Source organism: Ambystoma mexicanum, chromosome 6q (genome assembly GCF_040938575.1).
Source record: "Ambystoma mexicanum isolate Mex_15411 chromosome 6q, UKY_AmexF1_1, whole genome shotgun sequence".
Taxonomy (NCBI): Eukaryota; Metazoa; Chordata; class Amphibia; order Caudata; family Ambystomatidae; genus Ambystoma; species Ambystoma mexicanum.
This window is the reverse complement of record NC_090937.1, coordinates 656,323,283-656,348,630: the sequence shown is the minus strand read 5'-3', so window position 1 is coordinate 656,348,630 and position 25,348 is coordinate 656,323,283. Positions and strand designations below refer to the sequence as shown.

Genomic DNA, 25,348 nt, shown 5'->3' with positions numbered 1-25,348 from the left:
TTTGTCCCCTGATCTGAGTGAGCTCATTGGTTGGCACGAAGAGATCCTATTTGTATGAAGGAGTATGCATTAAACATAATAATTTATAATCAATTCTTTGACCCACCAGCCAATGTAAGGAGGCTTGATGAGCTGAAACTGATGAGAGCTACAAGATTTTAAAAAATCAATCATGACAGCTGATTTCTGAGCTAATGCACTCGTTGAAGTTGGTACTTGGGTATGCCTATTTGAGTGGAAGTGGTGTTATCTAGTTTAGAATGTACTAAAGAGCCCACCACTACTGGGACATCCATTGGTGCCAGAATTGGAAGAACTGGCAGACGTCGTCAAACGGTATAGTAGGTTGATTGGACAATGGAACAAATGTGGTAGTTGCAGCTCAAGTCGCACTGCCAGTAACAACCTAGGTTCTTAATCCTAGGGACATAAGTAGAGTGTAATCCAAGGAAATGAGACGGTGGAGGGGACAGCAACTGGATTTTTCAGTAAACAATTTGGCCCCGATATATAATTTGTGTGTTTTGTGGGGTTGGGTTGCTGTCTATTGAAGGTCATTCAATGTGCAATCTCATCAGGACATTGAGCTATGTTTTCGAAAGACCTTTCAGGGTACTCCATTTGCAAATATAGCTGGGTGTCATCAGCATAAGAACGATAACGCAAATTTAAGTTGGAGAGAATTCCCATCAAGGGTTGCTTATAAATTATAAAAAGAATGGGAGACCGAGAGGAATCATGTGGAACACCACACAGCATTGAGGTTTCTGAGATTTCAAAATTACCCAACAGTTTGTAGACGCTCCGTCAGAAAAGAATAGAACCACATAAGAGCTTGATCTAATCCTCCTTGCACATTAGAGTGTCTAAAGAACAGGGTGTCAAAATTCACTGCATTAACTGCTACAGAGAGGTCTAACATGCATGACCAACCATGTCAGTACACCCTCATCATTTTTGAGGATACATGGCGCGTGATGTGCAGACTGACACGTGAAGTATCTTTCAATGGATGAGCTTTAGACTCATCCAATGAAAGATACTGAATAGATATCACTGTACTCCTGCTTGATTGCGGTTGTTTGTACAAGACTTGAATGGCAGTAGTCCCCAATGTGGCGATGATTATGCCACATATACTGTGTTCCTGCCCCCTACTATGTACATTTAGGTCTGAAATGTGTTCTATGCTGGAGAATATTACAAGGGTCAATATCTGCCTGGCCCAAATTGCAAGCCTATTTAGTATTTTTGACAAAACACCCCAGGACACATCCAAGTTCCTATTTCTATTTCACCTATTGGTGAAAATATGTATATTGCACAACTGGACAGTCCCCAACCAAAGACTAATCCAAGAAGGACATTATCTGGGCCAATGAGAAAGAGGAATTCTGTGTGGCAATGACACCTAGGACTTGCTGTCCTAAGGACATCTTGTCCACTTTTAGAGTGTGCCTAATCACGTTAAATGCACCACCAAAATAGATCTGTACTATCACTTTATAATGTTAAAGCCAAATTGCAAGGGATAGTAGCATGTATGACATTGCTTCAATCTCGCATACAGGTTATTTACTATACTGATCACAATGAAGTCCTGTACACATTCCAATGGACTTTGATGTTTTGTTTCTTGAAACTGTAGAAAATGCAAGTGGTGTAAATAAAAGGTTTTTTGAAAAATCGGCAAGTTTTATATTCATCACATTCATTGAATTCTCGTGGACATAATGTTTGCTTTTGTATGTAAGGAACTACAAGATCAAACATTTTATATTGTTTTTCCAATTTAAAACCGAAAAATACGCATTTGTTGAATACACATTTAAATACAAAAAAGTCAATAAAATGCATGAATTTAAATTCCCATCTATGTTTTTATCAAATACTGCTTAAGTTGGAGTCTGAAACTGTTGTGGTTTAAACGTGAAGACTTTTTCTGATTGAGATTGTGCAAGCACGTCATATCCAGAATTCACAGCCTTATCATACTAATACTAAATAATTCAAGACATAAACTTTCACCAAATTTAGCTCAGTATTTGGTTCAATAGGTTATATGTTTTAAGTTAAACCCCTTTGTTCTGTTTTACTCCACCCGGTGTAGTTCTGTATACTGAAGTTAGTTTACCGACCTTGTTCTCAGCATAATCACGCTTACCAATTCTGAATTTTTTCTGCATCAGTTTTATTGCCTTGTCTAGATGAGTCCTCCTGCATTGTTTCCTCATATTGCCGGTTGAATTTTCTGCTGGTCTGTCTGTTCTTTTTTCCTCCATGTTGTCTGTCCTCCTTTCCCTAGGTATATGATATGATATGATAAAACATTTATAACGCGCATGTACACAAGTGTTTCTAGGCTTGACAAGACGAGGGAAGATGGAGGAGAAGACAAACAATCTTATTAGGCCTTGTGTCATTCAGATCGTGCAAGTGCGAGAACGAGAAGTGCAAGGGGAAAGGGAGATGGGGGAAGTGCAAGGGAGAGGGGAGGGGAAAACAAGGCAGCAATGCTCTGAGTAAGTGCAGCTAGGGCAGTGCGGCTCTGGGGTAGTGCAAGGAGAACAAGGACCTGTGGGGTTTCAGTTACAGCCCCTAAGTGCGTGTTAGGGCCTGAAGCAGTTCAAGGGTGACTTATCAAGAAAGAGCCTGGTACCCAGTGAGACTCTGAGGGTAGCTAAGCAACCAGTCGGTACAGCAGACAGGAAGCTCAAGTAGGTCAGCTGGGGAGGGAGAGCAAGAAAGCAGAGGAGAAGAGAACAGTTTTGAGCTGCTTCCGGAACTTCAGGTAGTCTGGCTAAAATTTGAGAGGGGCCATTCCAGAGGGAGGTACCTGCAGAGGAGCGAGATCTACCGCCCATTCTCTGCCTGGAGGAGCGTCTAACCCTTAGAGAGTTAGAATTAGCTGAGCGAAGGGCTCGGGAATGAAGGCATTTTGGAACAGAGCGTTGGATGTAGTGCGGGCCCTGGCCCTCGGCCCCGAGAAACCCTTGTGGACAATGCAAAAGGTCTTGAACTTGATCCTTGCAGCCACCGGGAGCTAGTGTAGAGATTTCAGGGCGGAGAGATACGGTGCTTGGGCTTGAGGCCAAGGATAAGTCTTGCAGTCCTGTTCTGGATTAGTTGCAGAGGGCGGCGAGTAGAGGAAGGCAGATTGAGAAAGAGGCTGTTGCAGTAGCCCAGCCTCGATAGAACTAGGGCTCTGGAGACGGTGAGCTTCTGGGGTAAAGTGACAGAGTCCCTTTGAGGAGGTTCAGCTGGTAGGGGGACGTTTTGGCGACGTCCGAGATATGAGGAGAGAAAGAGAGTGGAGTCGAAGTTGCCACCAAAGATTTTTGCCTCGCAGGAAGGCGAAGGAAGAGAGCGCCCAAGGCGGGCGGGCGGCAAGAGTGAAAGAGGGAAAGCAGGGGCAGGGGTCCCAATGAGAAGGATATCAGTCTTACTGGCATTTAGGCAGAGATTGTTGGAGGTGCACCAATCCTGAATCACGCATACAGTCCGGAATGAGTGAGAGAGGAGAGAAGGCTGAGGGGAGCCTGAAGGAAAGCCATCCACATAACACTGAAAGTTAGAGGAGAAGGTAGAGATCAGGTGGGCCAAAGGGGCCAAGTAGAGGTTGAAAAACCAGGGTCAGAGGATAGAGCCCTCGGTAACACCACAGGTAGAGAGGTGGCGGAGAGAAAGGAACCAAATTGGACCTGGGATGGGTGGTCCAAGAGGAAGGAGGTCAGCCACTACAGGGCCTGATCCGTGATGCCCAGGTTCTCAGAGTCGATTGATCAGTATGGTGTGGTTTACTGTGTCAAAAACAGAGGAAAGATCAAGGAAGATGAGGACAGAAGGAATGCTAGAATCAAGGTTATAGAGCAGATCTTCACAGGAGTTCAGGAGAGCAGTTTCCGTGCCTCTGGCAGCTCTGAAGCCAGACTCATGGTCATGGAGACAACCGACCGATTCAGTGTGGAGAGTAAACTGGAGGTTGGCCAGCTTTTCAAAGAGTTTTCCCAGGAAAGGGGTGATGGCGATAGGGTGATTGTTTGCTGGTCAGGTAGGATTGGCAGACTGGACGGCAAGGTTGGAATCATACCGTGAGTTGCACTTGGAGGTAGGCTTCAGCCAGGTTCACATGACCGGGTCAAGGATGTCCAGGGTGTTGGAAATAGAAAGATGCACATTAGAAAGTGTTTTCTCAGGGTGTGAGTGAGCTGCAGGAGTAGGAGGAGCAGAGAAAGTAGAGACAAAAGCATCCAATAACACCTGCTTCATGGGCTGAATGACAGATAAGGTAGGTGGCAGTGCTGGGGTAGGGGGCTTTGCCTGATGGATAGACAGTTTCAGATGCGAGGAGAGTAGAAAGTGGTCAGTCCAAGAGAGAGGAGTGGTGAGAGGTTTAGAGAGGGGGAAGACTGAGGTGATGAAAACATCCAAAGTATGTCCGGCAGAGTGTCGGGCCAGAGGGCAGAATGGAAAGGTGAGAGAATGCTGCAGAGATTGAGGAAAAGCCCAGAGGAGGGATGAGAAGCATCCAGGTGGATGTTGAGATCTCTGAGGAGCAGAAGTTGAGGAGAGGTTGGCCCATTCAGAGAAGAAGAGGGTGACCTGGCCAGGTGGCCTTTAGATGGTGGCCACTGCGAGAAAGGCCAGGAGAGATAGAGAGCCTGCAGACCAGGCATTCAAAGGAGGAGTAGGCATGTATAGGAATGGCAGCGGCCGGCACCCACTCCGGAAAGATCAGGGCTACTTCACCTCTAGTACGGTTGGTTCTGGGTTCGTAGAGGATCCTGCAGCCCACAGGGAGGAGAGTGTCAAAGCTTGTGACAGAACTGGCCGTAAACCATGACTCGATATCCCTAATCTGAGTTTCCCCCATGGCATTCTTCGGTAAACCTGCTGTTGCCCGATTAACTATTATGTTCAGAATTCCCACACCAGCTTTTTGCAAAAATAAAACCTGTCTTTTCTTAAATATTATGTAGGTGTAGTTCCCAGCCCTACAGATAAGAGGTGTGTGAGCAACTTGTACTCCCTAACATAGAGGCAAATGCTCCCAAAAAAGAAAAATGGGGAGTAAGAATACTCCCAACAAAATGTAGGAAACAGATACTCGGGAGCCTATCTCACTGCTTTTACCCAGAGTTTCCTGGGTATGTTTGGACATGGAGCACACATTGCCGCAGGAAGAAACGACTTTTATTACTGCCTGATCTAAAGAGGGGTATATTTGAAAGTGCATGAATAACGAGGTGAAAAGACATTTTTATTACAAAAACATTTCTGGTCCGCAGAAGAGAGTGCTGCGTGTTGAGAGCGCTCTCGCCCCCCGGGGCCGTGAACAATAAAGAATTGCAATTGTGCTATCCCCGGGCGGGGAAACGTGTTCAGGAGCAGCGGCGGTGGGGAGAAGGCAGGACCGTGGGAGGTGAGCGGTACCTGCTGGCTCGGCTGGGTGCTGAGTGCAGAGCAGCGAGGTGGCCGCAAAACAACTTCTGAGGCCACGTGAATCGGGCTCCATAACAGGCCTGACTGGATTGGCAGTTATAGAGGAGCGTAGCAGGAGAGCTGCAGATCCCCGCGGTGAGCAGGCAAGGGTCTGGCCGGGGCCGGCCAACCTCCCCTGCACAGCCCGTTAAACAGCAGGGACTAGGGGTGCTGTTGGTCCATGGCCGGGAGTGAGCCTGGGCATAACAGAGCCCGGAAGGAGGAGGTCAAGGAGACTTCCTCCCCGGTTGAAGCTGGGATCTGAGGGACGGTAGGTCGGCTAGGGGTGTCCGGGCAGGCCTTACTGGCCAAACATCATTGGGAGCAGCAGATCGAGGTGCAGGCCTTTCCAGGAGAACCTAGAACCAAGAAGGAGGGGGCCCTGCCCCCGCAGCCGAGTGAGTGCCCTCAGAGCACTAGGAACTATCCCCAGTAGAAGTACTGAAAGGGCACTGAGGAAGGGCCTCCCCACCCCCTTCGGTAGAGAAACCATGTGCTGGGGGTGAAGGAGATGTGGGTACTGAACCAGGCAGGCTCTGGGAGTGGGGGGTTCCCCCCCATTGAGCAATTGGACACACAGGAGGAGTGGAACGGGTGCCCTGAAGCCCATACAGGCTCTCAAGGGTGCTGCAGCACTGGGAGGCACCCCCAACCTGTACCAGAAAGGCGTGAACACATGTGCGGTGACCAGGAGGAGCAATGTCTGGGGACCCACCGGTAAGGAGGCAGAGGGAAACATTGGGACTTGGCCCCGGTGGAGTGAAAGGGCATCTACGACGCAGCAGCAGCTGCCAAGCAAGGCCAAGGCAGGCAGCGGGGTGTTCGGGTGGCGAGCATGTGCCTGGTCTTCCCGCCTACTCGACCTTGCAGCACACATGTGCAAAAGCAAGGGTAAGGAGTCGCAGGTGGGCCCCAAGTTGGCGCAAAAATGAGAGGAAAGCAACTTGCAAAGACTCTGGTGCAAGAAAGGTGATCTCACAGTCGAGTGGGAACAGGGACGTAGTTGTTGCCCTGCACAAGTACGGGCAGAATGAGAAGGTGCTGGTGGCCAACCAGAAGGGCTAAATCAATCAAGTACAATGTCTCGGAGCTCCAACTATTCCAGGATTTGGCCCAAGCCACCCTGGTGAAGCGTAGGCAGATGGGGCCGGTGGTGCGTGATTTAACACGAGCGGATATACGTTATAAATGAACCTTTCCCTTTGGCTTATTGTTTGAGTGGGAAGGGAAACCACACAGACCACATGTGAGGAAGGTTTGAGAGTCCTGAGGTTGGAGGAGGTTGCATCTCCATGGCAGGAACGGAGACCAGGGAGAGAACCGCTTAAAAGGAACATTTGGGAGTGGACAAGGGTTCAGACGAAAGGTTCCAATAAACTGGCCCCGAGCGGAGGGCCCCACCTGGATGCCCAAATGGACCCACCACGCTGAAGGAACAGTGGGTGGGGAGGGACTGGAAAGTTTGTATTTACCACCTAATGGGATGTTGGTAAGGGTGGTAAGAACCGGGGGATCAGGGGGTGGGGGCTTAACTATCTTGGTTGTTGTCATGTGTCTAGGGGGACCCGCACAGGGATGGCATTTAGGGGTCGCCAGGGGTCGCAACTGCGACCCCTATGGTCTCCCTTGCTACCCCTAAAACAAAAAAGGGGGGGGGACTTTTTTTTTTGTTACAACCCAAGCTCCTGGGCTGTGGCCAGAACCATGTGGCTCTTTGTTTCTGGAGTGGCTGGCTTTCTTGTTCAGGTCTCTTAAAAAAAAAAAAAAAAAGGGGGGTTCCACAAATGTAACAGTGACCCTAAATAAGAATAGGAATAGTAAATAATTTGTCTTTCTGGAATTCTATACAATAATTGCTAGACTCATCAAAGGTTTATTTAAGGCACACTTCAGGGGTTGAATCATTGATTTAGTCTGTTCTTAAACACCTCAAATTCACAATGCAGACAAAAACTTCCAAAAAGCATTTAGAGTAGAATAAGCATCCATTTCGGACTATGTATTTTGCTTTTCTTAAGTTGCAGTTATAGCCTGATTTTCTTTTTCTGGCGGCGTCTCTGTCACGATCATCACAAGACATTTCAACACAGTGTCCTCTGTCACTGGACAAAATCCTTGTGCTTAAAAGCTTGTGTAAAGTGTAGAAATGTTTGACCATTGCTCATAAAGTGGCCCTTGATTTCATTGTGCCACAATAAATGCTTTGTTGCAATGTGTCTATATTTCCTATCTCCATGGCATGCTGTCCAGGATGTTTGCATATACGAGGTAACGTGTACCCAGAGTATGAAATGCCGTCTGCGTCCGCTGCTTTCCCTGCGCTACTCTGAATTCTTTTATACACAGTTATGAACCTTCCCAATGGTATGTATTTTGACAACCTTTGAAGCCTGAAAAGTAGATCCACACAGGCTTGACGTGTGGCCAAATGTGCACCAGACCTGCAGATGAAATGGCCTGCTGTTAAATCTCAGTTACCAGTTTAATGGTATCCACTATGAAGTGTAATTTGCTTTCTGACTTGGAGAACAGGGCTTTCAGTACCGTCAGAGCCACAGGAAGCTACCCCGCTTTTCACACCCTTTGCACAGGGTATAAGGAATCAGTACAGGATAGAGCAACTTGTTACATGTGGATCAATGAGGTCAGTTTATGCTTTTGCCATATTTTATTCAAAACAACAAGTTAAAAAGCCACTCCATAGTGGTGCAAAATACCAATTGATTGTAGTATCCATAGTACATATACATCAACCTCTGGTAAGGTAAATTATAATATCTGTTTCTTCTTATTCAGAAACATTTATATGCATGTGATGTTAGTAACACACGTGAGAGAATAATTCACAATAGAAATTGCATGATAACTCTCTCCCAATAACTTGCTGTTTTGAATAAAATATGGCAAAAGCATAAACTGACCTCATTTATCCACTTATAACAAGTAGCTGTATTATGTTCTGATTTCTTAGACCCTGTGCCAAGGGTGTGAAAAGTGGGGTAGCTTCTTGTGGACTCGGTTTTGTGCACCTGACTTTGAGAACATTAAGGCATGCAATTGCTAATGGTACTTCAGCCGGTAAGATAGCTCCGTGGGTTGACCACTCAATGCTACGATGTTTGTGTGATCTGCAGGTTTTAATCCTAGAAAGGCCAACGCAGCCTTTCACCCTTCTGAGGTCGATACATGAGTAGCAACACAGGTTAGGTGATATTGTATGTACATTTGTTCTATATTTAGTGATTAAGTGTAAGTGCTATACAATAACACATCATTATCATTTGACCTTGGACGTCTGCTTGCATTCACAGTAATTTGGTAATATGGGCCTATACACACTGATATTAATGATATATATGGTGATCCATTCTTTTATGAAATGTATATCACATTACAGCGATAGCGTAACCATATTTTTCGTACTGTACTTAGGAACAATGCTATGTGATGCTAGTTCCTGCTTTGTCAAGGGGTGAAAGGTAATGTGCCGTCACATCCTGTGATATCACTTTGGGTGGGGGTCAAATGACATCACTTCCTGTGATGTCATGGGTCGTATGATGTCACTTCCGCTACCCCTGGCATTTTGGTGAAATGACGTCCCTAAACCTGCACAGGTTTACTCTGGGGTATTAAAAGGGTTAAGTTCCCAGAACACACTATCTGGGGGGGTTAGAGGTTAGCTGAACCCAGCCAGAGTGGGGGGTGGGGGGGTGTGTATGTGGGTGGGGAAAGGGGCATAGACAGGGGAGGGGGTTTGGGGTGGATGGGGGGCCAGGGGGACACACCTGAACAGTATGGAGGACCAGATCCTGAAATCTTAAAGCCAGAATGCCTCACTTTAAATTCATCATCATAATCATTAACTTTATTCAGAAAATAAAAATCCATTAAAGTACAATTTTTCCAAATACAAAAGTTGATCACCCTCAATGTTAGGGGTCTTAACTCCCCAGTAAAGAGGAGAAAAAGTAGAGCAATGTTTGGGAAGGCAGAGGCCAGATTAGTAAGTTGAAGGGATATCCCCAATTCTTTTAGGCTAATGCTAAGGGTAAACGTGGCGCAGTGCTCCTGGCTCTTCACACTCAGCCGGAGCTGCTTGTTACAGACACTTTGGGGGACACAGAGGGCAGGTACATTATGGTAAATGTCAAATGGGACGGAGAAGAGTACAACTTTGGTGACGCTATACTCCCCCAACACCTGACAGGATGGGTTCTTGAGGACCGTCATATTCAGATTTGAACAGTTTGCGAAGGGTAGGATAGTTCTCACAGGGGACTTTCATTTAGATAGTGACCCTGATCAAGATAGGAACGCAAGGATTTACCACAACCAGGTGGCCCTGACCAAGGAAACAAAAGAGGGCATGATGATGATGATGATGAGGATGCTGGTGCTAGTGGACTTGTGGAGATAACTAAAGGGGGAGCATAGAGGGTATACCTTTTACTCCCATGTTCTAGGTCCTTCTCGAGGATCGATTATGTGTACGTTTCCCATACTCTTTTTGGGCAGGTGGGATGGGTTGAGCTGCGGGGCGATAGCAATATCAGAACATGCGCCCATTAGCCTTATCCTACACAGGAGGAGGAAAGGCCCAGGGGAGGTTCTGTAGGTGGAGGTTTCCAGAACACCTCTTTAAAGACAGAGTAATTTGTGATGATTTGAGGACGTGACGCAAAGGTTTCATTGTAAATAACGGTTCACAGGGGACGGAAGGACACATTGTTTGGGATGTGTTCAAGGCCACCATGAGCGGGGAACTAATCGCTAGAAAAGCACAGAGACATAGGCCAAGAGACCAGACGCAGAGGGAGCTTGAAGACCAGCTTAAGGGTGTAATGACCAAAATGGAGAAAGACACAGGTAACGCAGTCAGGAAAGAGTATAGGCAGGCTGAGGAGCCAACTTGAGGTTCTCCAAACCAGGAAGGCCGAGCAATCCCTCCTATACCTGCAACAGAAATACTAGATAAAATCCAATAAGGCTGATAGGCGTTTGGCCAGACAGGCGAGGAAGAAGGAGGCATCTAGGACCATACTAAAGTTTAGAACAGGGCATGGAGGGGAAAGCTCCTCTAATGAGGGCATCATAGATGCCTTTACGGAATTCTGTTTGAGTCCCTATACAACTGACTCACCAGAGGAGTGGGCCCAGAAAGAATATTTGGAGAGATGCCCCCTGCAGATAATTACACCAGTGAAAAGGGAAGAGCTGGGCGAGAATATCGCCCCCGAAGAAGTGAGGGCCGTGATATTGTCGTTGCTGTCTGGTAAGGCTCCGGGCCGGATGGCTACTTGGGCAGCTTTTATAAAACATTTGGTGATGTTCTGATACTGGTAGCACTGTTCAACTTATTCGGGAATCCTAATTGACACAGACGCTAAGCTATAAACCAAGGTTCTGGCATCCCCTCCGGAAACCTGAAGGTGTCTCACTCACTAGTCCCTGGGGATCCGTCATCCAGGTGGCCAGGCCATCACTATTGGATCCAGTTCCTGGGGGTGGACCAGTGCGGAGGGATCACCTGGATGAGGGGTCTTCGGGGAGTGGAAGGACGACTTTTCCCTTATGAGTTGTTGGGACCAATCAACTCGATAGTAAGCCACCTGGATACCAATCTCAGAGCTGGTTGCCTTTTCCTCAGAGAGCTGCAGGAATCCGAATAACCAGGGAGAGGGACACCAGTTTGTGTGCTTTACTCACAGCCACCGCAATCAAAGATTTGCCAAGTGCCAGCTTTTTGACCAGTCCCAGTGCAGGAGTCCCCCGACGTCCTCCCTCTTGTCCCCACGACTGAGGCCCAGGAACAGCGAGCTCTGCAGGAACTGCCAGGAACAGAAGTCACCAGCTGCATCTTTTTCTTCATTGTAAGGTACTGTGGAAATAGGACTGAGAGTACTTGCCTCTCGCGATGAAAGTGCCTGAAACCTTTGTAACTTACAGGCCTAATCAGCTTGTGACCCAACATATGATTCTTCTTTTTACAAACTACTTCTAAGAACTTTTTCAGAGACTTTTCCATTTACTTACCAGAACCGCTTTATCCTATCCAAGACTTTAGCCCATTGACTTTGGCCTCGCCTATTGAACTCTTCTGGTGAACTCAAAGTATTTGCACTGTCTAAGAATAATTGTAACCTTTCATGTTCTAATAATCCTTGCCTTTTTTTTAGTTTTCTTGAAACCTTTTTTTACTTTTCTTGAAAAGTATTCTGAATTAGTATTGAAGTATGTTTGTGTGTGATTTATGTTGCCTCCTTCTTATGAATGTTTTATAACTTTATTTGAACACGTGTGATTGTAGACCTCTGTGTAACATCATTACTGCTCACATTCCTCTCTTGAGATAAGCTTGGCTGCTCAGCTCTGCTACCAAAACTGTGTAGTACAGACCTATACACCTGTAGTCCTAGTTGTGTGTAGTGGTTCCAAAGGGTACTGCATACAAACTTTGCGTAACAACTACACTCTCCGTTCATTGAGGTCCCACCCCTTGGGTGTACCCAAAACAAGCATTCCCTGGGAAGGCTCATAAGTCTAGGAGAAATATGAGTGAACAAACACCCATAGAAGATCTCCAAATTTGTTTATGGATGCAAATTAAATGTGTACAAGAGGTTTTGAAGGGTGCTGAAGAATGCAAATAAAAAGAAGTAACGGCAAAATGTCGTTCTGACATAGACCAATTATGCCACTTGTTTAGGGAACTCAGAACCTAAAAAGGGTCTATGAATGATTAACGTCAACTGTTGTGTGAAAATAGGGTCTCTAACCAAAAACATTGCTCATGGTTAGGTGTCTTTGGATTTTGTATCTATTTTGTATAGAAGCACTGCCATTTTAGAGGTTTTTCCCCCATATGAGAGCACATTTGCACTTTGTCCTATGTTTACTCTTTACATATGTACTGTATAAGATTTAGGAAACACATGAATGGTTTCCTAATATGTTTTTATTGGTACTTTCATCTCCCATGAATCAATAAATCTTATTTGATATGTATGAAATATCTTGAAATGTTGTATTGTTTAAGAAAAACAGAAACCCCTGTTGTATAAATCTGCTTTTGTCTCCGTTCTTGTGGGTTGAGGATACCGACAGTATTTGCTACACAGTAAAGTATGTCTTTCCCTCGCCCAAACTGACGAGCATTCTGACCTTTCAACAGCCATGTTCAAGGCAGCCTTCCCAGATATCAATAATTATGTGTCTTGGTTATCATGGATCCCTGACCTTTGGAATTCATTAGAATTCTTATCTAGCTTCATCCAGCCTCTAGGCTGCACTATGTTCAACTTAGCATGCTCTTATATAGTTCTCAGTATGTTGTGGTTGCCAAAATTGTAAATCGCTGCCCTTTGACCTCACAGAATGTGAAGGTGAATGCCCTGACTGCCACTTATTTTGCCCATTATTTGCTCATTTTATGTTTTGTGGTCAAATAGGAATGCACCTTACCTTATATTGTGCTTTATTGCATGTATGCACGCCCTTTGCTCCTGTTTCACCCATGTACCACACCCTAATTTGCATTTGAAACAATACGGTTGTATTGTGTTATAAAATATCAAAATAAAATAACATCTAAGCTATATATAAGTATAAGGTTTCAATGGAAAAGGCTTGCATGAAACATTTTGAGTTACTAAAATATACTAAGAAAGCATTAATTGCTCTTTATTTTTCAGGGTCGCGTAGCATTTGGAAATAATTATCAGCCTCAAACACTCTGCGTTAATTTTGACGATGCTTTCCTAACATACACCACAAAACCACCTTCCAGTCACCTTGACCAGTTCATGCACATTGTGAAAGGCAAGCTGGAAAACGTGAGAGTTATGCTTGTGCCCAGTCCACGTTATCTTGGTCTTCAAAATGATGAGTAAGTCTTTTTTGTTTTTACGATTGCTGTTTTAACCAATGTTGATATTTGGATGTGAAGGACGAATTTAGACAATCTCAGTCCTTGAACTTAATAACGAACTAAAGGTTTCCTAGTAACTCTACATGGGCATTGTGTATTTTAGCAATTCACTACCTGTGTTGATGTCTATATCCGATAACACATGGCTTCCTGCAGCAGCGTCAGTATGGTCCAACTGCTAGGAAATTACTGTGCAGAGCTCCAGGATATGCCTAACCACATTGTAAGCAGATGAGGTTGACTTTGTGGCCCTTTAGAAAACAGCATTCAAACGTTTGATCCAACACTAGAGTGGTATGTGTCATGATAGAGGATCAACAACTTCAAGGCAAGAAATGGTGTTAGGTAGGAATTGGTTCAGTCATACTTTGTGAGACCACACAACACTTATCTGCTTGGTATTAGGTAACCCACCTTTTGGTATAGGTCTGCACTACTCAAGTTGGTAAAGTAACTGAGCAGCCATGCCTATCTCAAGAGGGGTAAATGTGAGCTGTACAAACAAAATCTGTAATTACAAGTAGCCAAGTAACACTTGCACTGAAGATTTAATTAACGTCAATTTTTAAAGAAGCATTCTTTAAAAGGGCAATTTGTTTTACCAATGTAAATATACTTTAAAATCACTTTTCAGAATCAAAGCAAGTTAGTGGATAATCTTTGGATATGCTTCTTACACTTCCTACACCCTTGGGTCACTTCAATCACAAGGACAGTAATGGCATTTATATATCTCACTAGTATACTTTGTAGATTCTGAGGGTGTAGAAAGGAAAGGTTAGGGAAGGAAAAAGGTAAGACAGTTTCTCAGTACATGTGAGGACAACTAAATCTTCCAATGAAATCTAGATAAACCTTTCCCAGCAGTAACAGTATTCAACAAGCTACCACCTACGAGAGACAAACTTTATTAAAGTCAATGGACAGGGCTGAAGCCTGCCAAAGGCAAGACAAACAAAGGCCTCAAATCTGTCTCAACGCACTAAGTAAAACCCAAGCAAGACCTCACAAACAGAAAATGGCAAATAAAGAAGACGGGCCATTTTGACAAAATGGTCACCCATGGGTGCTGTACAGCCTGCGGTAGAAAAGCACAATGGTAGGAAAACATAAACCACGGCCACCAGCCATTTAAAGTAGTGAAGGTAACATACAAATTTTGCATGAGAATGTAGGATAAGGGGCTACTAAGTAACCCCCCAGCACTCCACATAAGATGCTGTGTGCTGAACCTACAAAGAGAAAAGGTAAGTGAAGTACATTTCACTTTACTCTTCTTGGGAGCTGTAGCTCACCCAAGAAAAGGTATTTAAACCTTCATAGAAATGTAAAGGATTTCTCAATGACCCTGCACTGAAGATGCTGTGCGACACCATACAAAAAGCAGATGCCTATGGAGTTTGTCAGACTCCAAAAACAGTGAAAACACAAAATCCAAATAAGGTAAAAAAACATGAGGGGGGAGACAAGGTCTCACTCACTCCAGGGTTAAAATTCAAAAGTTCTTGGTCCAGCAAAAGAGCTGGGGTATCTCAGGTTGAAGGGAATTGGCACAGAAATGAGAATTCTCCCTAACATTAACTAATTCAACTTAACAACTGTAGGATTAGCTTCAACTGAAGTCGTTGGTGAAAATTCACCAAAACAGATGCAAAGAATACAGGTTTTCTTTTCAGGGCTGTGTTCTCTGTCCTTCCCCGTCTCCCTTTCTGGTCAATCCACCTTCCTGGCAGAAAACAGTCAGTCTGTGGGCTTTTAAGTGTCCATTTACTTCTTTCTTGACAGGCTTGCATTTCTTTCTTGACTTAGTCGGTTCGGGCCAGCATGTCATGTGGTTCTTTCTTGATTGATAGCCTACCAGAGATCCCTAAATAAGTTCTTACTTTGAATCTGGTAATGGCCTATCTTCTAACTTTCTCCCTTACCTTCCTGAGGTCGTGCCTTGTCCTAGAATGTATGTTTTTCCCAAAGAGGGACAACTGTCAAGCAGAGGGTTACATTTCTCTCCTCTCTTCCTTCATCAGTGACATCAGAGCCACACCCTTGCCAGCCTATCAGCACTTTGGTAACCCATTCCTCGTCGCAGGTGGCAGAGCGGTCTTGTGATGTAATAAAGGGCTGACACATGAGTGAGGGGCATCAGTGTAGACAAATGACCAAGGGATATTAGACTTGACGGGGTGACCATTCGAGCTTAGAGAGAGCAAAGTCTTTGGTAAGAAGAGCACAGATAATGTCTGAGGACTACCAATGAATCTCCTTGATTCCAGGGGCTCTGTCCTCTTAAACCAGAGGAGCGAGCCCCATTAAATACTGTTAGGAAGACATTTCTTTTTGCAGAGTTCCTCCTGTATACTTCTATGGGGCACCATTTCTTTGTGCTTGTTTTGAACCTTTTCATGACTCTTTGAAGGCAATTAAAGGCTTCTGCTTTACTCCTCTTGCCAGTTTGCTCATTCTCATGGGGAAACTGATTAGTCGCTAAAACTAACAGTAGTGAGCAACTGTTTCTCTTTGTAAATTCTTTGTATGGTTACAATTGCACATACCACTTTACATTGAACTGCAGTTAGGATACTGTGTACCCTTTTATCTTTTTATATAATGGCTTTTGATTTGGCCAGTTCCTATCCTTGATTGGGTAGGCACTGCCTGTTTGCATGGTGCAGATCCTTACCATGGTGGGTTTGGGCATGCTCCCAACCCAAATCTTGGATAAAAGGGGGGCCCCTACAACTACCAACAGATCATCGTTTGACCCAAGACCTCTACGAAGAAGTGCAGCCTCTTCACAACCTGAGGATGACCTCTAAAACTGACCAGTATCAACTCATGTGCTCTCCCTCTGAAGCCCTGCTCCTCCGCCTGATCTCAGGAAGACCCTTGCCGGTGCTTCCACCCCTGGACCAGTTGGAACAACCAGTCAAACCCCCTCGATCCATGCCTTCCGATGTGTCCCTGGACCAACCAGTTCTCTCCTGGGCTACTTCGCTGCAGCCGTCGCTGTTCATTCTTGGAACTTGGAGGATCTTCAGCTTCTGTAACAGGAATCCACCATTTTGTTTGGCCTTCTTGCATGAACACAATCTGTGCTGGACCAGCTCCATTGTTCATCCATTGAAGATCGCTTGTCGCCGCCTGACCTTGGGACTCTTGTTGCAACACTCCTTCAATTGCTGGAGGTGTCCTGAGGTGGTCTACGCCACAGAAGTCTTCATCTTTTCTTGTTTGGGTGTTATCCTGGAAGCTGTCTGGGACTTCTTCCTAAGCACTGCGACCTACTGAAACTAAATCACACATCAAAGTGACCTCTACACCTGCGACCCTTGAGCCTTCCTCGACAGGACCAAGCACAGAAGTTTGTTCCCAACAGATTCAGTAACGCCAGCAGTGGCCTCTGGAGAAATCGGGTTCAGGGGGTGGCTAAGTAAATCTACCTGTTTCCGTCCTCCATAGCGTGATCTACCCTCTAGTATAAAATCATAAGTGACAATTTTGTGTAACGTTTATAATGTACTGAATTTTGTAACCCTTTAAATTGCGGTCATTGTATGTCCTACAGATATGGGTCTGATGTCATTCCGTTCCATATTTACCCAACTTTAATGGTATATTGTCCAAATCTTCAATTCCTGAGGCTTTTAACCCGCCAAGGACTTTTTTTGGTGATTTCGGTATGTCGCCATTCAATGGCTTGTAACTTTTTTGTTACATGAGATATCTCGGCCAAATTTGACCTCTTACCCCCCCCCCCCCTAACTCCCCCCCACATGTAGGCGGTCATAACGCCACCCAGGAATTCTAGTTTGCTGTAGGGGGGTGAGAGAAAATAACCAAAAAGGGAGAACATCCTGGTTCTTTTTTTAAAAAAAAAAAATGCCAATAAAATGATTGATGTGCAAAGAAGCCTGTGGTTTCTTCCGTGTAAGAGCTAGGAACAAATGGTTTGCTGTGCTGAATGTCCAATGTTCCTGGCTTTCAAGAACAGGTTGAGTGGAAATGGAAAAAACATTTTGTAGATATGGTTATCAACTGTTTTGTGAGAGGTAGGCGATTTTGGCCTTTTTTTTTCAATACAACATGCATGGATGGAATGGAAGAAAAGGGTAGGAAAGCTGAATGGGAGGACACAAAGGCATACATTTCTGAAAAGTACACAAAATTCCAAGTTTAGGAAGGGGTGATTTGCACAGGTCAAGCAACAACTATGTAGGGAATAATTCCATAGTTTGGGGCAAAAGTGGGAAAATTACCGAAAAAAGGTATGTGGTGGATGGACATGGCTGGCCTGGTACGGCAATGGCTTCTATGAATTTTGAGAAAACCATTGCTCTGCTACATTCCCCCCGACTCTTGCAGTTAGGAAATCACACATTTTTTGTAATGTTTCACAAAACAAGCAATACCACAAGCCACAAAACAGAGCCATGGTACACAGGAGTTTTATGCTTACGGCCTGAACAGACGTATTTAGCATGTGTAAATAAGGAAAACAAATGCGGTGAGGAAGGGCACGCATACATTTTTTGAAAGAGCACATGCAGACCTTTTGAAGGGTAGGTGACTTGTGCAGGTTACTAAAGTGTATAGGGCCTAAAGCAATGACTAACTGTATGTCACATTTGGGAAATGAAAGGGTTGTGTGACAAAGCGCAACAGCAAATGGGTCAAAACGTTATGAAAACCACGCAAACACAACAAATATTGCACCTTCCCGCGTTCCCACAGGTGTCCCCATGAAAACGGTACCTCACATGTGTGGGTGCAAATGGGAAAGCCGAAAATAAGGGTAACCCCAAGTCTTTCGGCACAGCATAATTTCAGGAATTCTGCTCATGCGCACAACCTACAGATTTGTGCCTAAGGTGTGAAAGCCACCAAGGAAAACGGGGAACCGCATGCATTTCCGAAAAGAGGACACCCGTGGGAATCCGCAGAGGTCTGACTTAAGCAAATCGGCCCAGAATTTATTAACCCGAACCCCTGGCAAAGTCTGAAATGTGGGGGGAAAAAACACAATTTCCGCTCATTTCACTCGGCTCACCCATCGCAACACGCCGCCACAACACATGGCCTACACTCCCGCGTTCCCACAGGTGTCCCAACGAAAACAGTACCTCACATGTGTGGGTGCACCTACCTGGGCGCAAAGGGAAAAGGCTAAACCACTGGTAACACCCAACGGGTGTGGGGAGACAACCTACAGAATTGCGCCTAGGGTGTCAAAGCCACCAAGGAAACGGGGAACCCCATGCATTTCTGAAAAGAAGACACCCATGGGAATCCAAAGATGTCTGACTTACTCAAATCTCCCCAGAATGTATTGCCCACAAGCCCCGCCAAAGACCCACTCGGAGATGGGTGCCTATGGCCAGGGACATTACGGCCGACTTTGCTGGAGCTGTGGCTGGCCTGCATTACAGCTTCTCCCTCCGGGAATGGACGGGGAATGTCCCGGCCCTCCCTGGAACCAACGGTGGGCATGGAGACGTTCAACCCAAATGGTAGTCACCCGCCCAAGGCCAGGAATATCACCCCCTAACACCTTAGAGGTCTGGCTGGCCTGCGTTACAGCTTCTCCCTCTGCGAAAGGTCGGGATCCCTGCCAGAGCTCCCTGAAACCGTTGCGGAACTTCAGCCCGGTGAAACCACACGGGAGATAGCCGCCCAAGGCCAGGGACATCAGCCCCAGCCATCGGGGAGCGGGGGCTGGGCTGCGATACAGAATTTCTCTTGGGGAGGGAAGTGGCCCCTGCCGGGGTTCCCTGGAGCTGCCGCTGTGCTTGGGGACAGTACACCCATGTGGTAAATGGATGTCCAAGGCCAGGGACATCACCTCCAACCATCCTGGAATTCTTGCTGGCCTATGTTACAGCTTTTCCCCACCAGGGAAATGTCGTTGGAAAGGGAATCTCCCCTTTCCAACGACACCTCCCTCGATCTCCAGCTTGAAATACAGCCAGAGATCGAGGGAGAGGGAGAAGGGCGTTTACCTTCTCTCTTCACTACGGCAGCCGAAAATGGCTGCCACAGTGAAAATACTTTGTTCCATGTCGGCGTGCATTACACACGCCGACATGAAACTGAAGGTAATCCAACCCCTGGGTAGTGAGGAAGGACATCCTCCTCACATAGCCCGGGGGTTGGATTACAGTTTTGTGTGATCCCTGCTTTGCAGGGATCACACAAAACTAAGTGCCTAAAAGAATGAGCTATCTCGTCCTTGGCAACCTGGAGGGAATGCCAAGGACGAGATACCTCGTCCTTGACATTTAAGAGGTTAAAGTTTATCCACTGATGAAGTTGTGTGATGAAGTTGTGTAAGTGACGGTTTCGTGTAACGATTTTGATAGTTCTGAAACAATCAAAAATATTGTTTAGTAAGAAGTGCTATAAATGAAGATGATCCCAACTGAATCCCGTGTTTACTTCTTCCAAAGTTTTGTAACTTAACAAACAAACCCAGTGAACAAGTAACCAAAGGGGGTGGGGGGGGCCCACGAACAAAGCGAGCCCTTGTGGAGTATTCGTACAAGTGACCAAGCCGCCAAATTCAACACGCTGCATTCTTCGGAGGCGGGATGCAAGCGAGGCAAGCCCCTCCGAGGGGTGGAGGGGGTTGGGCGCGGAAGACGCCAGAGAGCGAAGCCCCCCTAGTATTGACATAAAGTCCTATACCTAAATCACTCTTTCCTGACTTTCGTTGGTGAAGGCCTGGTCAAGGATCCTTTCCTAGGACTATCCTGAGGACAGGGATTGAGTGAGTGTACTTTGCTGAACCTTATCTAACTTTTTGACTATTCTTAATCATACCCACTGGCATCGCCAGTCTCTTCATAAACCTAGCTAAGAAGTATATACTTTGGAACTGGTGACTTTTGAGCACAAGGCCCCAAACCATTTTAGCGTTCGAATTCATAAGAGCTAGGGAAGCTGTTCTATGATTATCCTGAAGTGTTCTTTCTATTTCTAATGCATATGAGTACTTACCTGTATTTCATTGGTCATTGAATAAAATGCTATTCTAGATCTCCTAAGGGTGAATGTATAGATCTGGTATATTAGTGTTGTGTGGTAATATTTGACTAAATGTTTTACTTGCTTAGTGTGTATTTTAAAGGCCTAATAATCAATTGTATATTGTTATACTTGCCTGATCAACTGGAATTATTGTTGTTGCTTCGTGTGGACTCATTGTAGCCCTAGACCACTCTTCCTGAGACTAAGCCTTGCTGCTCCACTAACTTACATTTATTGGGTTGGGTAAACTCTGTGTCTTCCCTGTTCACCATCATTGGGTGACCTCCCAAAATCCTCCTCCCAAGGCTGATATTGGATATCCATATTAACAAATGCAAATGCAGATTCCTCTTACGTCTTTATTACATGCTTATTGATGTTTTGGGAGAATACCTCAGGAATAGCCTGGGTGTAGTCCCTGGTAAGCTTTGGTACCTGTTGCCTATGACTGACTTTGACAAGTACATTTATAGGTCTTTAATATAGGGGACCATTGAGTGTGACAAGAGAGTTACCTCTGGCTTCAGACCCACTGTCCTATGTGTTTCGTGACATTGCTTGTGTGCTGGTAAGTATTTTCAGAGGCTATATAAGGCATAGTCTTATATATCAATTACTTTGAATGTACAGTGACTTGTCTAGGAGCCCGACAGCTGAGTAAAGTTTGGAGAGTGCCTCAGTAGATTCTCGTTACATATCAGGGAACCTTTTCTCTTCTTAGCGGTCTGTTTAGTTAGTATCCTCTGATGACATTTGTTAGGCAAAATTGTATGCCGTACCCTTTGGGAGACTGCACCAGCCTTGTCCTCTTGGCAATAGTTAACCCAACCTTTGCTATAAGTGTGTACTACACAGGTTGGTAGAGCGACTGAGCAGCCAGGCTTATCTCAAGAGGGGTCAGTGTGAGCTGTAGGGTTCTTAAAAAGAGATTCACAGTGACAAGCATCCACATAAACACTTACTCGGCGGAGTTGGCTGCTGAGTTGCAGTCTGTGGCAGTCTACTCTCTTCACCACAGTCTTTCTACAGTTTCCTGCTTTCGTGGGTTGACCATAAAAACCCTTTCAAACCGCGGAGCGGCCGCAGAGTTGGCTGCTGAGTTGCAGTCTGTGGCATTCCGTGTGCAGGCGGGGCAGGCGCCCCCTAACCAATATGGAAGACGGGCGGGGTGAAATGCCTGCTTCACCGCTGTCAGGAGACGAAGACAAGGAGGCTCGGTGGATGAGAAGTTCAAGCTCAAGGCTTGTTATCCACAGATTTGACCTCCCCCGCCCGCCTTCGGTGCGCCCCTCATCAAGATCAAAGCTCCCACAAAAACTGGGATTTCTAAATGTCAGCCCTCTAAAACATTTGGATCATGTGCTCCACAAAGAAGATCTGCGCCAGGGCAAGGGCGAAGTCTAAGCGCCCTGCCTAGGAAAGGACGCTCTTAGTGAAGGAGCACTGCAAACTCGATTCACTGCCGTAAAGGAGGTTTGTGAGGCCAGAGAGCGAAAATCGGCGAGAGCTGGAGGAACCACATGCATCTAAATTCCCAGTGCAGCCGACCGAAGGGTGGGCGGCGAGGGAACTGCACACGGTCCACTGACTTGGATCGCCTGCTACAGCCCGGGAGGGCCCACATAAAACCAACTCGATCATCGTCCCACAACATACCGTAAACTTGGAGCCTGCTACTCCGGGCATCGCACGAAACAGCATGCCAAGTCCCAATCGGGGGTTCCCTGGTCGTGGAGACGGAGCACCGCTGATGCCTGTTTCTCCAGCAGCGAGCTCGCAGGAGAACGAGCCGGAAGCCCGCTTGACGGCAAATACGTCATCTGAGAAAAAGGAGGTTCGCGCTGAAATTCACACGGACTAGAGCGAGGCTCCACTTCCTCATGGAGGTGGAGCCAAGGACCAACAGACAGAAGGTGACAGGCCAAAAGAAGACTTTCAACTTGATACGCCAAAATCTCACTCATGTAAAGCCAGTGCAGCCTCTTCCTCTGACCATCTGTCAACATTTAATTTTTCAAAAAAACCCACAAAAATACATCTTTTCTAAAACAAAAAAAAAATCACTAAAATCAGAGGAAAAAGAAAGGAACATTGGACAATCTACCACATCAAAAAAATAAGAATTCTTCGGACAAGCTTCTGGCCAATTCAGTAATCTGCAACTCGTTAAAAGCATATTTTGCCAGCCAAGTTAAACGGAAATATGACGTCCTCCTTGAACTGGCAGATGCAGAAATGCTGGACGTAACGTCTGACCTAGCAGGTGGTCCAAAAGCATGTAAGTTTCCCTATATACCAAAAGAGGTTATTTCACATCTTGACGGCAAAGAAAGTACACATGCAAACTTTTCTTCTCTTGAAAGCCCCAAAGAAGATCCCTCCGCACCATCGGATAGCCCAAGATGTGTTCCTTTCAATCTTTCTCCAACGAGTCAGTCCGTCCCCCCTTCAGAGAGCTCATTGACGTGCAGCCCCAAGGGGTTCTTTTGTGCCCCCCGTTTGCACCTCAAACCATTGAGATCCAGCCAATAGACAATACAACAAAAGAGGGAGTTAAAGGCTCTCCTTTTGAGAAGCCACTCCCGCTCTCTGCTCAGACCTCAGTCAAAGTTCAATCATTACAGGGCCCATCAGCCGCCTCGCCAGAAAAAAAGTCCCACCAACCTAAGGTTCGAACTCCACCTTCTATCCAACTTTGTAGCCCCCATACTCTACCCCGAATGAAGAGCACAGATGCGGGTCAAACAGAGGAAGTGACAAAGGAGACTCCACCGAAAAAGCGAAACCTGACAACATTGATGTCAGCATTGACAATTGCGCTCGCTCCATTCGGAAAACTATACGAAGCTATAAATGATACGATCGCAATTGATTAAAGGATCAAACGACACTGATCGCAATGATCCATACCAAAATGACATATTTTGAAGGCTACATAACCGCCAAAGACAAAGTTGACAGTGTAATATATGACAAAATTATAGGTGATTCAACACGAGCCAATCCTGCAATCTCAACTTCTTTACCCTACCCAATTCTAATAAAAGACTCAAGAGACTGTGCATCACAAACAGATCCAACTATTGAAAAAGGAATAGAAATGAGGAAGCAGACACAGTCAGTTGATAAGCAGACTTCAAACAAAATGTGTTTTGATTTTGGGAAAAAGCCCACAACAAACCCGAAAATAAAAGAAAATACTAAACCCCTTCATTTTCTATTTCAAGGAGAAAGAAAAGGAATGGCCAAATGATGTCTGAAAGAGACAGCTTTGAAACAAACTCACCTGCTACTCCCGATGTGTACACCGAAAGCTTCAACAAAAGGAACACCAGTCCGAATGGAGCAAATAAAAACCCCACCCTTCAAGTTAAGTCGGCAGCCCCTCGACCAATGCCTTCAGCTGGTCAGGCTCTGGAAAACAGCCAGACCCCTCAAGTGGAAAACAGAAAGCTGGTTCCTAAACCAAGCGTGTCCTGCGGTTCCCCAAAATCCCCAATCCAGGTTTGTCACTTTGTCAGAAGCCCCTCAGAGGCTACACAGGCACATTCTCCAATCACAGCTGAAGATTTCCTAAGAGATGAAGCATTGATGAACATCACCCTCCACTCATCCCCTGAGAGTGGTAGTCAAAGCTACACTGACAAATGTGACCGGGAAAGACCGTCTACAAACAACAATCATGTAACATCCCCAACATCAAAAAAAACGTAGGACGCACAGTGAACACAAGAAGGAAGGGTTTAGTTCTAATCAGAGACATCCTAGGGGTCCGGATCCCATAAGAGCAAAACCTGTGCCATTAAAAAGAAATTACGCAGAACTAAAATCACCTAAGAGCACCGTTAATGATCGGAAAGATGGTTTCAATTGGCACAAAAGGTCAAAGGAACCAACTGACCAGAAAGGAAATGACCATTCCAGAGATGGTAGTTGGAATAAAAAAACAGCTAAACAACAAAGGCTCGCTCTTGCGACAGTTCTCAAGTTGGAACAGATCCTGGAAAACTTTGAGAAGATAACCCTAAATAGGGGTACGGTACTGAACATTTTGAAATACACTAGAAATCTCGAAGATCTGAAGACCGATGATCTGAAATTAGTTGAGCCCTATCATAAAGACCAAAAAGCAAAGGCGTACTTACATGTAAGCGCAGAAACCAAAGGCAGGAGGTCCAAAGAAAACGAGGAAGACCTCCTGAGAAAAGGCTATTTTATTACAGAGATAAAAAGAGGGTCGAACGAAGGGAAATCTGAATTAAAGAAGCACACCGTCCCACCTGGGAAAATTCACTACAGGTCAAGAATAGAGCTCAACGTGCAAAATCTGACCCAGACTCCAAGGAGAGACTCGGCCCAACGGTTGGACAATATAGGCAAGACAAAGAACCGACTCTCCCCAAGCAGGAGACCCACAGAAAGTAACTTATACAGAACAAGCGAAAGGCAAGATGGTAGATCGCTTACTAAGAGAAGAACTTCGTCTTACTCAGAAAATAAGACTGAATATAAACGGTCTGACAGAAACCATAAACTCTCAAGACACCCGGAATCTCCGGCAGCCAAAGCCAACCTGTCAACATTCGCACCGATTAAACAGCTTTTGGCATGGCTCTCGAAATCGTCCTCGAGTCAATTAAAGAAATAGCAACAAATACCATCTAGTGACCGGGAAAAATCAATCACAGACGGAGAAAGCTTAAAAGATCAAAGGCCGAAACCGGATCTTCGAACTCGAACGCTCAAAATGATGTCCTGGAACACCAGGTGCTTCGCTCACCTACAAAACCTGGAGGAGTAAACCTTGGAGAATCTGATATTATTACCCTCCAAGAAACATGGCTCCTCACTCCAACAATTGACGGCTTTGCAGTTGCAGTTTCCCCGGCTAACAAAGGTCACCTGGACCGTCCATCA

General features: G+C 45.6%; 1 protein-coding gene across 11 annotated transcripts in view; it reads left to right on the top strand.

Moving 5' to 3' along the window:
* Nucleotides 1–25,348, top strand: part of BLTP1 (bridge-like lipid transfer protein family member 1) — a 2,946,455-nt gene that overhangs the window by 177,134 nt on the left and 2,743,973 nt on the right. For all 11 annotated transcript variants that reach the window (XM_069631149.1, XM_069631145.1, XM_069631146.1 and 8 more), the window contains exon 8: nucleotides 13,176–13,369. In XM_069631149.1, the coding sequence (XP_069487250.1) occupies nucleotides 13,176–13,369 (194 nt within the window). The remainder of the gene's footprint in view (nucleotides 1–13,175; nucleotides 13,370–25,348) is intronic.